Below are 16509 nucleotides of genomic sequence, written 5' to 3'. Positions count from 1 at the left end.
AACAGCAATGGATGGGGGAACTGATGGGTTATAATGAAATAACTCTGTAACTCTGAGAAAAATTACTTCTAAGCCTCAACTTCAGCATCTGTGAAATAGGAATTGTTACCTCGCATATAGAGTTGCTTTGAGACCTGAATGGAATGATGTGTGTTAGGGCTCAGTTGCAGTGCTTGTGCCACCTATAAGCTATTGATAGATGGTAACTGCTCTTATTAATATTATCATTATTACTAAGTTCATCTTCTGTGTTTCCTTTAGAAATGTCATAGTCAATTTCTAGCTGTGATGGGAGTGAGCACATATTCTCCTCTGTAATCAAGATGTTGTATAAGGAGTCAGACTCTTTGACATACACTTGCCATATTGCCCTTACTTCCCCACCCACAAAGGCATGTTCCTCTCTATCCCTCCAGCTCTTGCCTCCAACAACAAAAAATGTTTGAAGGTGAAAGTACTTTTGCAAGAATGTTCTTTGAAGGTAGCAATGTCAAATAGGGCCTCCTCCTCCTATTCTCTGGGTCCCTGCATGTAGCAGACACCAGGTGGCTTTCTTCTAGATGTCTTCATACTGAATGTTCTGGGAGAGTTACAAGTCTTCAGTAGCAGGGAATCAGCCCTGGAGTTAGGAGTCAGGTCTGGAATTGAATCCTGTCTTCACTTGCTCCATGTCATCTTAAGCAAGTTCCTTAATTGCTCTGAGCTGTGATTATTTTTCTCATCTATAAACTGAGCATAATTACACCTGCTTCTTAGACTTGTGGGAACTGAAAAAGTAATCAGTGAAATTTCCTTGCTTCCCAAATCAATGTTCATCTCCTTGATTAGATCCTTATCCCAGAGACAGGCATCTAAGAGATGTTTAATAGACTTGCCACAAAGTAGAACAAAATGTGGAGACTTCTCACTGGCATTGATTGTCCAGAAATCTGTGTCAACGTGGGAATGGGACACTTATTTCCATTAAAAGCACTAAAGGGGGTGGAGAGATCCCATTTTCTGAAAATTAGATTTTCTTTAAAAACAGAAAATGTCTTTGGAAAAAAATTTCTTCTTTAGAGCTGAAAATAGAAGATAAAAGTCATGTCCCTCCACGATCCTCTCAAAATTACCTCCCTACTACCTACCACAAGGCTAGTGGCAAACCTACCAGAAAAGAGAATACAAATGCTCACCTTAAAAAGAAGATAAGAATTTGGATCCCCTGGGGCAATCTGGGAGGGAGGTGGAGAGGTGGAGAAGGAGGTCAGGGAGCCTGGAATCAAGTAGTTCTGCTAAATGTCTTGGGCAGCTCAGGCTGCCATAGCAAAGTACTGTAAGTCAGTGATTTATAAACAGCAGGTGTATTTCTTACCATTTCAAAGGCTTAAAGTCCAAGATCACAGTGCAGGTATCGTCAAGTCCTGTTGGCATCCTTTTCCTGGGTTGCAGATTGCCAACTTCTTGTATTCTCATGTGGCGGAAAGAGGGTGAAGGAGAGAGAGAGATGGTATTCATAAGCAGGGACTTGCGAATACCATCCCATGGGGCTTAAGGTTTTCAACAAATGAATTTAGGGGGACACCTGTTGTGTAGATCATCGCACTTTGCATGGGTGATTTTCCTCTCATGGAATCAAAACCTCGACATGGTGCAGGTAGAGGAGAGCGCTGAGGGAAATGAGGCCAAGAGGGGGAGAGGCCAGGTGAAAGTCAGTTCCCCCGCCCCTCTGCAGAAATCTGTGGAATTCCAGAGACAGCCTTAAACTTCCAGTTTTATGGGAAAGGGGCACAGAGACAATCTCGCCTGGTCTTCCAGGAACAGGGAAGTTCCCAGCAGACATCTGAGTGACACACAGACAGAAAGCACACGCAGCATTACTGGGCACATTCTGAGCTTTTCTCACGGAAATTCTCGGAAAACATTCTCATGTGGCCCCAAGCCGGCGCGCACCCAGTTCTGGGTCCTATGGGACAGCTCTAAGTTGAGCAAGGAATTATTTTCCAGACACTTCTACCTAGTAGACTTCCCAGCTAAGAGGGCCTTCAAGCTGTGAGCAAGGGCAGGAGTTTTAGAGGTTCTCTGTAGCTCAGACTGAACAGAAGAATGGAATCTTCGCTGTGTTAGAATCTAGAAAGCAGCACAGCCAAGACTAACTCAGTTCATTATACAGCTGTCACTGTGCTTTGCTTGTGGGATGCAGAAAGGCAAGAGAGGCTCCAGGCAGATGTCAAGACACCCCCGAGGTGGTAGCCAGCATCATTCACTCTGTCATTAAGAAACACATATTGTGTGATCCCCAGGTGTGGCCACCTCAAGGAGGAATGTGTGTCCCACTGGGCCAGACAAGTGAAGAGGGACCTTGGAGCCATCCAGGAGTCCCAGATCTCATCTAACCTGGCAGGCCAGCTTGGGCATAAGGAAAGTTTGTTTTGTTTTTAAGATTTATTCATTTTTATTACAAACTCAGATATACAGAGAGGAGGGGAGACAGAGAGGAAGATCTTTCGTCCAGTGATTCACTCCCCAAGTGAGCCACAACGGCCGGTACTGCGCCAATCCAAAGCCAGGAACCAGGAACCTCTTCTGGGTCTCCCACATGGGTGCAGGGTCCCAAAGCTTTCGGCTGTCCTCGACTGTTTTCCCAGGCCACAGGCAGGGAGCTGGATGGGAAGCGGGGCTGCCGGGATTAGAACTGGCGCCTATATGGCATCCTGGCATGATCAAGGTGAGGACTTTAGCCACTAGGCCACGCCGCTGGGCCCCATAATGAAAGTTTTGATTGCCACCAGCCAAAGGCCAAAACAAAAGGATGAGTCAGAAAGAAGAGTACACAAATCAGGGGAACAGCTGCTGAAGGAAGGGATCAAAGGCAGCACGCAGGGCCTAATAGCCTAAGTGGCCCAGTCTCCGTGTTTTGCCATCTGGCTCCCCAAGGCCAGTAATTTCCCTGTTCTCTCATGGAGCCTTTCATCCCAAGACACCCAGGCCTCTCAGCCAACCAGCAGCTCCATCAGCTAGCTCGCAGAGAAAGATCAACTGTGTGCAGTCTGTTTGTTCTAGGCTCAAAGAACATCATTCCTGCTAAAGGGAGAACCAGGGCTTAGAGTTAGAGAATTGGGGAGGGGGAGAGATGCAGTAGTTTAGGCAGCCCCCTTGTTTTGTACTTGTAGAAACTTGGGCTCAAGGAGGCCATGACCTGTCCTAATGGTCTACCAGATCTTAGTATTACACTGACTTTTTCTCCTTTGCTTGCAGACTGCCTGCCTCCCTCATTATCTCCCTTTTTCTCCTCTCCTCTCTCCCCATCTCTTCTCTTCCCCTTCTCTCCCCTCCGTCCTTCTCTCTCTCTTTCTCTCTCTCTCTCTCTCTCTCTCTCTCTCTCTCTGTTGCCCTCAACCTCTAATTGCAAGAGCAATTATTTGTTCACTGCAAAAAGAATGTTAAATTCAAAGTGAAAATCTTTACATAAACTCATCTTCCAGAGATAACCACCATGCACAGTGTGGTGTCTGTTTACCCAGATTGTTTTGCTGTGAATATACTAAGACACTCATGCACACACACACATGCATATACACACTCCTATATTCACACAAGCACAAGCAGAGATTTTGCATAAAAATCAAATTGTGCTAAGGGATAATTCCCTACAATTTGCTTTTATCTTCCTGATTCTTTCATGGGTATCATTACCATGTGGATTTGACTTACCTTTTTAACACAGGTTTTTCCTTGTATTAGTACTACACAATTTATTTCATGATCCCTTATTGCTGGACATTTTTATTATTTCCCATTTAGGAGGAAAATTACTGTAGTTTCTGATACTTTCATCTTTGTCTCCTTTTAAGAATACGCTTATCAAATATACTCTTGAATGCCAAATAATTTGATCAAAAGTCTTGTTTATTTTACTAGATAATATCAATTTTCCACCCAAAACCATCACCCCCTACCCAAGATGAATGGAATATCTGTTTTCCACTTTACCATTGGTAAAGTGACCATAAACATATTTTAAAATGTCTTCCAAACTATTAGAGCTAAAGTATTTTCTGCTGCTTTTTAATTCATCATTTATTGTAGAAAGAAATTTTGTATTTATTGTTTCTCTTGCTTGTCCACTATATTTATTTGCTTCCCCATATGATTTGTGTAACTTTCAACTAAATTGTGTGTCTCTTACTGATTTGAACAAAAGCTTTGTGTATTAGAAACATCCATTTTCTTACTTCAATTACAAGCAGTTCCCTCAGTTCTTCTTTTAACTTTGATTTTGGAGTTTCCAGCCTTACCCAAAGGTCTAGACAGATTCATCATACCTTTCATGACTGATCCTGAACTTCTGTCATGCTTTAAAGGGATTTTCCTCTTTCAGAATTATTTTAAAAAAAAACTAAAATGACCAACATTCTCTTCTAATAATGCAATGATTTTTCTATTTAAAATCTTTCATCATTTGTGTTTATTTTGGTGTGAGAAATAAAGTATAGCTGCAGCCTTGCTGCTTTCAAAATAGCTATCCATTTGTCCCGATGCCATTTATAGAATAATCTGCTTTTTCCTACAAGCATTAAAATGGCATACAGCATTCTCATGGATGTTTTGTTGTCTTTCTAAAACATGTAATTTTAATAATCCTTCAGGTTTTTTTCCTGTACTTCCTGTCCTATTATTTTTAATTGTTATGGTCTTAAAGTGAGTTTTTGAGTCTAAAGGGGTGAGCTTACACTTTCTTTATGCCCACCCTACCCTTCCTCTTGATTTATTTCAATTGACATGGACACTTTTCTTGTGGTGGTTCTTCCATATGTCATAATCTTCCATCTATTTAGTTTTGTATCATGTAGCTTCTTCCTCTTTTCCAGACCCCCCAAAAGAAACAGGGGTTTTAATTGAGGTGGTTTTAGATTTTTGGATTAATTTTGAGAGAACTAAAGTTATCTTCGGTAAAGATTTCATGTACAGAATCAAACTGTGTCTCTTCATCTATGCATAAATAATTCTTCTTTTTGTGCCTCTTAGAAAGTTATAGCTGTCCAGTTTGTGAAAGTGTTCTGTGATGAAATTGCTATTACCAGAGAGGTCAATGCTTGGAACAGACTCAGTATGGCATTGACAGTAGTCTCTTGAGTGATGCAGAAGCTACTCCATCCCATCTGGCCCCAGCTGGGCCTGAGCCAGAAGGTGGCTCCCCTGCTAGAAGCTGGACTAGGTCCATAAACTAATCAGTGGGTAATGCATGGGCACTCACTGAGTGCTCAATCCTGGGCTAGAAATAGAAGACATGGACCTCATCTTCAAAAAGCTCCTTACTCAACCTGCAGAGACAAGAAATACAACCTTTGATAATAATATTTTGCGTTAAGCCCTGCACCACCAACAGGCCTGTTTTTGTTTTGTTTTGTTTTTTTCAAAGCATCTCACACATTTATTACTGACGCGGTCACATGTCAGCTGCCCAGTAACAGTGGTGTCCTTAGCTGGATGTGGTCGGTAGTGACATGCTTCACACGCTGAAGCGCAGCTCCTCACAGACCCAGCTTGGTTCTCCTCCAGTGTCTCCTCTTGGAGTTGTACCTGATCTTATTACCAGTTTTCATTCGAATCCATTGGAGAATTGGACAATTTTGTTTCTGTTTCTTGGCCAGGAATCTCTTGATGCTGAAGGTTTTGTGAGAAGTCATGGCGAGGAAGGCTCGGAGACAGTCTCAATAGTGAAGGACAGAGGTCTGGTGTTTCCGACAACAGGGGCTCTGTGCCTCTGGGCGGGCTCCGGCTACTCTGTGCAGCCGCGTGGGTCCAGCCTGCCGGTGGAACAAAGAGGACAGGCCTGTTTTATAGGAAATAAATAAGAGGGTTCACGCAGTCAAGGAAGGATTCATGAAGAAGATGGGGATAGAGGAGGCTGTTGGCCCACAGTTCCATTTAGCTAAAGAAAGAGAAGAAAGGAAAGCAGTCAATCAGCAACCATATCATCAGCACACACTGTGCACCTAATTCTGGATTGGGCTCAGGGAGAGGAGGTGTTGTGCTCAGCAAATATTTTTACCCATGAAATCAAGGTCTGTGTCAGGATTTGGAGAAAACAAGTTGAGGGAGACAGACCTTGAGACCGACTCTTGTACAGTTAGGCCATTAGGTCAGAAATCCATGGGGAGGGACAACAGCAAAAGTTTTCCATCTATGGATGGGAAGTAGCAAACCTGCAGGGCCCTGAAATTCTAAGGATGCTCCACAATCTTCTTAACCAGGAGTAGAATGACATGAAGATCTCTGTTTATAGATTCTTGTATTTGAACAACCAGATACAATATATGTAATGCTTCTATGATTTTAAAAAAAAAAAAAGTAAACCATTCTAGGCCTCCTTCACCCAGAAGTGCTCTAGTTTAGAGGCAGTATTTTGGGGGCTCTGGCCAGCTTCTGGGCCAGGCAGGTAGGGTTTGAGTCCTAACCCTTCTGTTTAGTAACTGTGACATTAGGTGAGTTATGTCATACACTTGTGCCTCCTTTTCCACACTTGTAAGTGGAAACCTGCAGAATTCGCCCGCCCAACTGCCTCCTGTGAGGATGAAATTGGCCGAGGTGGGGGAATTTCATGGATCTTTGCAGGTCTTTTCACTCTGTTCATCTCCTCCCACTTCAGAGGAACATGATTATGAGAAGGAGGGGATTGAGCCAGGCCTAGAAAGGATAGACAGAAGGAAGGAAGAGGAGAGGTTGTCTCTTCAGTGGCCGGCAACAATAAAAGGAAAAGGATCAGAAAAGTCCATGCAGGCTGCAAGGAATCAGTCCATTTTAGTGAAAATGAATGAATCTTAAGTGCCAGCCCAACCAGTTTGAACTTTATCCTAAAAACTATAGGGCCACTGGAGGATTTAGAGCAAGGAAATCAGTCCCATGGTAATATAGCTCTCAGTCCAGCCTTTGCTCACACATGAAGCCCAAAAATACATGGGAAAACAATTTTATTTACTTATATATTTGAAAGAGATTTTTCATCCACGATTCACTCCCCAAACACAACAGTCAGGATGGAACCACATCACAAAGGCTGGAACTCTTTCTGGGTCTCCCACCTAGATGGTTAGCAGGAGCCCAAGTACTGATATGCCTCCAAGAAACATTAGCAGGAAGCTAGATCCAAAGCAGAAATGGAACTTGATTCCAGGCAGTTCATCTAATATGGGATTTAGACATCCCAAAAGACAGCTTAACTTGCACTACAGTGCCTACCTTGGGGAAATAAATTTTAAATAACATAATGTAGGCTAAAACAATATTTATCACATAAGGATCATGTTCTAAAACAGATTCTAAAGTCTGGAGTCAAGAAGTCTGCACTTCCAACCAGTACACAGTGACTGCCTACTCACCTAACTTTGAGCAGCCAAGTGCCAACACCTTTCACATTTTTTTTTTAATATTTTTGTTTTTATTTTCATTTCTTATTTTTCCCATGATGATTACATGGTTGATCAGGGTGGGAAGGATCGAGGATTAGTGAAAAGTGGGCGAAATCATTGATTCCAAATTTGCTATTTCTTATTTCTGGGAGAAGGGGTGAAATAAAGGGGGGGAGCCACACCAGTTACATTATTTTTATCAGTGTTGTCGTTCCTGCAGCACTTGTTGGCAGAACAGCTTGTCATGTCTTAGGCATTATGGTAGGCCCAGGCAAGAGAGAAGAATCAGACAGAAACTTTTTTTCTAGAAGTTTCCAGTTGCAGCAGAGGACAAGAGAGTAAACAGTTGTATGTGATCCAGGGTAGAAAATGGTAAAGGCCACATGTCACAGCTGGAAACAGCACTTGGAGAGTTCAGCAGCAAGGTTGTTCTGAGGTGAGAGAGGAATTGCCCAGAACTTGAGGAAGTGAAAACAGGTTGCTTTCTCTTATACTGAATCATGAGAAAAAAGTCAGGCTTCAGAGTTGGGTTTGAATCCCAACCCATCACTTCCAAGTCGTGTGACCGCTTTAATCTTTTTTGCTGTTGTTGTTAAAGATTTGTTTATTTTTATTAGAAAGTCAGATATACAGAAAGGAGAGATAAAGAGGAAGATCTTCCACCTGATGATTTACTCCCCAAGTGGCTGCAGCAGCCGAATTCACACCCATCCAAAAACAAGAGCCTGGAGCTTCCCTCAAGTCTCCCACATGGGTGCAGGATCCCAAGGCCTTGGGTCGTCCTGTTCCTCTTTCCCAGGCCACAACCAGGGAGCTGGATGGGAAACAGGGCAGCCAGAGCAGGAAGCAGTGCCCACATGAGATTCTGGCACATGCAAGACGAGGACTTTAGCCACTAGGCTACTGTGCCAAGCCCCTGGTTTAATCTTGCTGGAGCTGCTGAGAGGATTGCAAGAGAGATGTTTATAAATGTGGCACTTCCCAACTGTGGTAGGAACCAGTTATTGTTGATGGTCCCTCTGGTGATTAGCATTGTTGTTTTCAGCCTTTGCTTTAAAATTTAGTGTGTGTCTCTTGGCCCTTAAAATACTGTCTTTGTTGGATAGATTCATGATCTCATTCCAGGGTTAAGTGGCAAATGAAAATGGAAAAACCTCAAAGGGAATTTCCAAATCCAAGGAAGCCCCTTTTTACAAAGCTGCCGCTGAAAGTGGTAACTATTTACAATTTTTTTTCTAGTTTTTATTGAGCCAAACTACTTCATGTGGAGAGACTTGGCTTGGTATAACGTACTCTTCACATGAGCCATGCTGGGGAGGCATGCCCTCCCCGGGCAAGTGTATCACCTTGATTGCACTTCCCCTTTTTTCCTGAGGTCAGGGGCTCATCTGACATGGACTGATTTATTATTATTTTTATTACTTCTTTACTTCATGTATTTGAAAGCCAGAGCAGCTAACTGGGCCTCCCACATGGATGTGAAGATCCCAATGTGTTAAGCTATCACGGCTGCCTCCCAGGGTTTGCATTATAGGATGCTGGAATCAGCAATAGAGCTGGGACTCGAACCCAGGCCCTCCAGTGTGGGATGTGGACATCTTAAGCAACATGTTAGCCACTGTGTCAAACACCCTCCTTGACCCTGAATGAAATATGTTCAATCAAGTTCATAATACTGGAGTCTAGAGTGACAGAGCTGGGATGGGATGGCAGTAAAGAGGTATTAGAAACAGACCAATCGTGGCTTAGGGTAGGCCAAATCAGTGACTTTTTACATCCACAGGCCTCAGTACTCTCTCCAAGCACACCCATTCATTCATTCCTTCAGCCAATATTAAGTGAAGGCCAATAGGTGTAGGACTACATAAAACATAAAAGTATGCTTCCACTTATGTCCTATTTCAGGCGATAAGGGCAGGGCTGTCCAAGGAGACCACTGGACATAATAAGACAAGATGGCAATTTCAGGCCTTCTTTCTGTTACCTGTGGGAGGCCCAGGTCAAGTGCTGCTGTCCACCTGGGTCTCCATTCTTCTTCTGTCAAATAGCAGTGATGGCACCTTACTCATGGAGCTGTGGTGGGAATTCAATGAAACAGGACATGAGCAGTTGGCAGGCACCTAGCATGGATTCAGTAAACACAGCATCTTCTGGCTTGGTTGCTTTTTAATTTTTAAATAATATTCATTGGATTTTTCCCAGTTGCAAGAGTAATTCATGGTTATGGAGAAAATTTTTGGAAAACACCAAAAAGCACAGAAAAAGAAAATTCCCCATCATTCCCCCACCCAAGGATAAACACTGTTGTTCCACTGTATGTCCTTCCTGTTCCTTAACAACAGACACGTATGCGAAGATGCTTTCAAAATGATTGTGGAAAATGGAAGTAAATCATTAAGTGTGCCTGGTTTCTATTTCTTAAGTTTTTTTATTGGAAAGGCAGATTTACAGAGAGAAGGAGAAGCAGAGACAAAGATCTTCCATCTGCTGGTTCACTCCCCAAGTAGCCACATGGCTAGGAGCTAAACTGACCCGAAGCTAGGAGTCAGGAGCCTATTTTTTTGTTTTGTTTTGTTTTTTCTTTTTTATTATTACCACTATCATTTTTTTTAAAGATTTATTTTTATTATTTTTTCATTGGAAAGGCGGATATACAGAGAGGAGAGACAGAGAGGAAGATCTTCCGTCCAATGATTCACTCCCCAAGTGAGCGCAACGGCCGATACTATGCCGATCCGAAGCCAGGAGCCTCTTCCGGGTCTCCCACGCAGGTGCAGGGTCCCAAAGCTTTGGGCTGTCCTCGACTGCTTTCCCGGGCCACAGGCAGGGAGCTGGAAGGGAAGCAGGGCTGCCGGGATTAAAACCGGCGCCCATATGGGATCCCGGGCGTGCAAGGCGAGGACCTTTAACCACTTGCGCCACCGCGCCGGGCCCCACTATCATTTTATGATACAGTTCCATAGGCCTTGGGATTTCCTCCACCCCCACTCCAAGTCCCCTCCACCCCACTAAGTTCCCCTATTCTATTATGATAGTATAGTTCTTCATAAACAGTCATATGGTCATCATTGCTAGCATGGACAATGGCAGAGAGTCCAGCATCCTATTGTGAAGATATAGTTAACAGTTTCATTGGTAGTCCATCTTTGAGCTGGAAGTAGAGATACCCACTGCATTGTATCCTCACATCTGGATATGATAGTATCCATTACACAGTTACCATACATCCCCTTAAATGAAAAGCCACGGGCCCAGCAGCGTGGCCTAGCAGCTAAAGTCCTCACCTTGAATGTGCTGGGATCCCATATGGGTGCTGGTTCTAATCCTGGCAGTTCCACTTCCCATCCAGCTCCCTGCTTGTGGCCTTGGAAAGAGGTGGAGGACGGCCCAAAGCCTTGGGACCCTGCACCCATGTGGGAGACCTGGAGGAATTTCCTGGCTCCTAGCTTCAGATCGGCACAGCAGCAGCCATTGCAGTCACTTGGGGAGTGAATCATCAGACGGAGGATCTTCCTCTCCATCTCTCTTCCTCTCTATATATCCTACCCTGCAGGGACACTGCATGCAGTCTGGAGACATGCTCACCATGGGTGAATGCTGTGCCTTAGAGCTGTGCAAGCCACAGTCAAGTGGGGGTGCCTTGGGAAAAGTGACCATTGAAGGAGTGATTGGAATCACGGTGTCTGTGCGGAGCTTGTATGGTGCAGGCTGCTATTCTACAGGCACACCTTGTGATTTTGAAGAGCTCAGATTGATTGAAGGACATCTTTGGATGACCTTTAGAGACCACATCTAGCTAGGAAATGCTCCTCTCTGTGCTAATTCTGTTTGATATTAGCCATTGATCCTTGCACATCACAGTCTCTGGATATTACTCTTGGGGATTCCAAGCCCAAGTGATGTAAGTGGGCTCACAGCAACATCTGTTCCTTGATGTCTGCATCATCCCCCAGCTCTGCCTTCTATTGCCCTTTCTCTGCGGAAAGAAATAGAAATCCCTCTCCCAGGTAGTAAGATTCCATCCCCTCTAAACCTTGTCAGTAGTGTTGTCTCATTTGATCTGCTTCATAAGCCAAAGCAAAAAGCGGCCAGAAGGATTGGAGTAGAGCCATGGTGCCATGTGATGTTTTGCAGAGCTGCACCTAGGCTGCAGGTCAAATGCACTATCTACCACAGCTTGAAAAAGTATTTATTTAGTATCTACTGTGAGCCGGAGGCTGGGCTCCCCAATATAAGAAAATGATTCCCTGCTCAAAGCTGCTTCACTCCTTTAGGTTTTGTAGACAGAAATGCCCCTTGATTTAGGACCCAAAAATCCTCAACACTGCTCAATCCTGCTAACATCCCTTTTTCAAAGGACAAGGACAGACTTCTGCCCTGCCATGCTCTGGAGTCATCCAGAAGGTACTAATATTGTTTTGTCTTTCTGGTTTTTGTCTACTGGGGCTTTTTACTTAGAGAAAATGATGCAGGTTTTAAAATGGTGATAGAAAACTTCCTTCTGAAAAACTTCATTTCCAAAAGCCAGTTGACTTAGAGAAAAGGATTTAGTAAATGGTAGTACCTGATGGATAGCAAGCCCAGTCTTGAGATGGGTGAGTCTTGACCCTTTGAGAGTTACAGAATTCTTTCAGATCACAATCCTCCAGAAAAAAATTAAAGCATGATTGTTGTATACAATTTGAGCAGGTAGGAAAACCACACAGTGCCCATCCTTGGGCCTGCATTGGGAAGAGTTCTAAGGGGCCTGGTCAGACCTCCTCATGGATGCCCTTGTCCTCCCTAGCACTGGTACTGACTGCAGTGTCACAGCACTTGGTGCAGTCATGAGCAACTTCCCTGAGAGCTTCCCAAGTGCCAGGCACTTAGCAAGACTCAGCTTCCTTCATCCACACTGAAAAGAGTTCTCACCATCCCTACCTTCTAGGGATATGAGTCACAAAAGCCCAAGGATTCTCTAAGATCACACATCTGGAGATGCCAAAGCCAGGATTCGAACCCTGATCAAAGAGGTCCTTAACCAACAAATGCTGCTGTCTTCATAAATGCTTGTGCAGTCAGATGAATGGCAACGTGAACATATCCCAGTGAACCACCTATTGTTTTTCAGCCAAGTAAACTCCAGTGAGTCACTCACCCTCCCTCCTGGAGTCCCTGGGAAGACAGGCTATTTCCCAGCCCTAGTAAACCATGGTTCCAAGACACAGGCAAAGGGCTTTGTGGTCAGTTCATGGGTGAGAGAAGGAGGGACATGCACAACGAATTTGTGACACTGTCCAAGATGCCGGCACAGCCATGCCTTCCAGGAACCTGTGCTTCTGGCGAAGGTTGCTCCCCTCCACTTCCCAGTGAAAGGACTGGTTGAGTGCCTGCGGGAAACCATCCCTGTCACCTGTCCTTTCCTGCCAGAAAAGATCAACACCTTCCCTAATTAACTCTGTCTTCTTGGCACCCGCTAGGGCAACCTGGCACCACCAACAGGCCTGGCTAATCCCAGAAGTCCATGTACTACAGAAGGGAGAGAAAGAGGGGTTGCAGAAATATGCACGGGATCTGTGGCCCTGTCACAGTCCAATCCCTGACCTACACTGCCCCTCTGTGGCAGGTCTGGAAAAGCAGGTACCACCAGCTGGGATGGGCAGGGCTTCCTAGAGCACCAGCCATCTGTAGCTTCATGGAAATCCTAAAGGCTAAGGCTGGGAAAGATCCAGTTCAAACCACTCAGGTAAAGGAGGGCAACTGAAGCCCGTAGTGGGAAAAACAGCTTACCGGAAGTGACAGATGGGAGTTACCAAATAGAAATCCCAAACATGGATATTCTAACATCGGATTCCAAGCCAACCAGTGATAGAAGAAACACAGGGTTTGCTGGATTACTGTTCATGCAGTCAGTTGAGAGATAGGCACCTGCTCCAGAACATTCATGAGGCCTTCATGTGTTTCATCTTGCTTAGTGCTCATGATAACCCAGAGAGGTCCATCAGTGGCCCCATTTTATAGAAGAGGAGCATGGCTTAGGAACAAGTGTGAAATATACCCAAGTTCACACTACTGCTGCTGGGAGAGCCAGGACTCTATCTCAAGAGCGACTCTGTCTCACTCCAGCCAGACACGGGCATGTCATGCTGGGGTTTACAAAGGCACAAAACAAAATGAGATGCAAATAAAAGAAAACGGAATGGTCTTTGTTAACCTATCAAACAGCAGGAATTGAAAGGGCTGATGGTACCTAGAAGCCATGGAGGCCAGTGGATAGAAAAACCTCACACTCAGACACAGAGACACAGTTAATGGGAAGCCACGCTGCTATGGCCAGTTCAGAAGGCAATTTTAGCTAGCTGTTGGTGCTCAGGGGTGAACTGATACAGTATTCTGCATTTAGGGATTTATTTGACAGAAACACTCACATGTGCAACCAAAAAAAAAAGAAAGAAAGAAAGAAAGAATCGCTTGAAGCTTTTCATGATTGCAGTTTGCAGCTACCCAGAATTGGAAATCAATCAACTACTTGACTATCATTAGAGAAAAGTGTAAAATAAACTACTGTAAATCCAGATATCAAGATGCAGTGCAGCGCCTGGGGGGCCAGGGCTGGCCTGGGGAAATATATATGTTCTCTGCAAAGAAGGCAATTTAAGGGAAAGGAAAATGTGGTGGAAAAAATCAAGAAGGATACAAATGAAACTGCTAACCCAGGTCCCTTGTGCTTGGCTGAGAGAAAGAATGTTCACTCCATACTTTATAGATTTTTTTCATCATGTGTAACTTTTTAAACTCAGCATGTCTCATTTTTGTAATAAAAACATACAAATCCGGGGGGGGAAACAAAAGAAATGAAAATACAGTTTGTACCCAGAGGGAATTTATGGTCTGGGTGGTAAACAAGGACTCAGCCAGCCCCCGGATGGTAGAACAACATTAACAAGTGAGCCGGCACCATAACAAAACAAGATCCACTTGTCTGTGCTCTATGAAGAAATGGATCTAAACTGAGTGGGGTTCATCAGAGCAGAATTCCTGGAGGAAGGGGATTAATGGATCAAAGAACAGAGAATGGCCACTGTGTGCAAGTAACATTTTCATAGTGCCAGATGCTGTACCACATATTTTGTGTGGATGTGTTCCTATACTCACAATCAATCCCATTGGACAGATGAGGGACTTGAGGCTGAAAGAGCCATTACCTTTTTCTAAAGTCACACAACTAAAGAGAAGACTCAGTACCAGATCTGTGCAGATCCAAACCCTGAGCTTTTTGTCCAAAGGTAAAGGATGGTATCTTCGTGGGGGAGTCAACAGCTAATGGAGCTGAAGCCTAAGAGATGGTTGTAAATGCCATCCTCCCACCCTGACCCACCAACCCCAACCCTGAGAAGAGTCTGCATCATCCACTTAGGCTGATCGGTTCTCAAGGCCAGAATCCTTTAATGAATGTTTTGTAACAAAATAAAGGCCAAGAGTCAGACTGTGTCCTCAGCCAGGTGCTTGCTGTGAGATGAAGAAGCATGGGAAAAAAATATGCCCCCAGCGCATGGCAACAAAGTGACATTTACACCTTCATCCTAACACCAAGTGTGTTCTCTTGCCATGGCCTGTGAATGTCCATACTCCAAACTCATCTCTCTATTCCCATGGCTTGGCCTGGTGTGTCTAGCACTTAGCCAGAGCTCGGTATTGATGGAACAAATGAATGGAAGAACAAATGAGTAGATGTATAGAAACCTCAAGAGCTACCACTGTTGTATACTGATGAGCTGATCCAAAACATGGGTCTACTGGTTTGGTCAGTAGTCCCTCCTGATTGTTGTGGTTATCCATAAATTCGTGGTACAAAGAGTTCTGCACAGGACCTACAGAGCACACACTCAGCATACATGGTACCTGTAATGAATGCTGGTTACCAGCATTCCTCACATCTGTGGAGCCTCTAAAAGAGCCAGACCCTTAGTGCAGCCCCACTAATGCATTCAGCGTCTGTTGCACAAGGCAGAATTGCAAGTTTGTCTGCAGCAACTTTTCTCTGCTGTTCTCGATCCTCCACAAGTTTAGTCCTGATTATCCATGCAGCCCCAGCTTCTTTCCTGGACTTTATGTATCCTTGAACAAAGGGGTGTACTACCTGGACACACATCCATTGCATTCACCCTCATGGGGGGATGCACAAAGTTCCCTAGTTTATGTTTCTCTCTCTATTTCTCCCCTAAAAGTAATTCTCCGCCTGCCTCCACCTTCAGCATCAGTGACAGAGACAAGCCCATCATCACCAAGAGACAGCTCACACCCATTTATATGCCATCATTATTCCACCTGGGACCTTTTGTATCTGACTCCAAGTAGTGTGACCCTTGTCACAAATGAGACTATGAGGTGATGCCCTCATTTACCTTACCTCAAGCAAACCTGGAATGGGGCCCATTGCTACTTTTCCCCTCAGTGGAGAAGGATTAGTCCTTAGAGTTTGAGTCAGTTACATCCAGCTGGGGGTAGCTCCTCACTGGCTTCATCCTGCACCAGGAGCACAGCCATCTCTCACCAGCTGGCTTGCTAAGTAGAAAAGCAGGGTTGGAACTCCCTTGTAGCAGTAAACAAAACTTCCAAAAGTCAACAAAGGGAAGTAGTTCAGGGGAGCAACCCAATGCAGAATCACAGAGAGGAATTCTGGTGGCATCTGTGCCACCACCTTCAGGGTTCTCAGTCACTTTCCGGGCCTGAACATCTGCATCCGTAAAAGGGTTGTTTGTCTTGGAGGTTGCTGAGGTTCCTCCCATGTAGATAATCCAGAAGCACCTGCTCTACACTCAACATATAGATTCAAAGGTGAGCTCCAAGACCAGGTCCTTGAGGAGCTTAGTCTAACAAAGGAAGAAACACAAGAAAGAACATGTCCATATCCCTGACCAGGCTGCAGGGTTAGGGACATAGTCTGAAAATACAGATGTCCAATTGGTAGTCCAATTGTGGAGAATATTTGCATAGGTATATGCAGTAGGGTTTGGTGTTTTGTGCAGTATGGAATGTTCATTCTCCTTATGAGTATGCCTTGCTGGAGTTTGGCTCTTCCATATCCAATCAGCTTCCTGTTCATTCCCAGCCCACGAGGCAGCAGGTGGTGACTTAG

General features: G+C 44.5%; 2 protein-coding genes across 2 annotated transcripts in view; one reads left to right on the top strand and one right to left on the bottom strand.

Moving 5' to 3' along the window:
* The window catches only part of ADRA1B (adrenoceptor alpha 1B), a 58265-nt gene that overhangs the window by 39139 nt on the left and 2617 nt on the right, over nt 1-16509 (top strand). The window lies entirely within an intron of this gene.
* Nucleotides 5390-5708, bottom strand: LOC121153306 (60S ribosomal protein L39-like). Its single transcript, XM_040975754.1, has one exon. The coding sequence runs from the start codon at nt 5667-5669 to the stop codon at nt 5514-5516; it is 156 nt and encodes a 51-aa protein (XP_040831688.1). The 5' UTR covers nt 5670-5708; the 3' UTR covers nt 5390-5513.

This window comes from Ochotona curzoniae, unplaced genomic scaffold, assembly GCF_017591425.1.
Source record: "Ochotona curzoniae isolate NIBS_2020 unplaced genomic scaffold, NIBS_Ocur_1.0 contig_1, whole genome shotgun sequence".
NCBI classification, from domain to species: Eukaryota; Metazoa; Chordata; class Mammalia; order Lagomorpha; family Ochotonidae; genus Ochotona; species Ochotona curzoniae.
The sequence above is the reverse complement of the archived record's forward strand: the minus strand, read 5'-3'. Positions and strand labels throughout refer to the sequence as shown.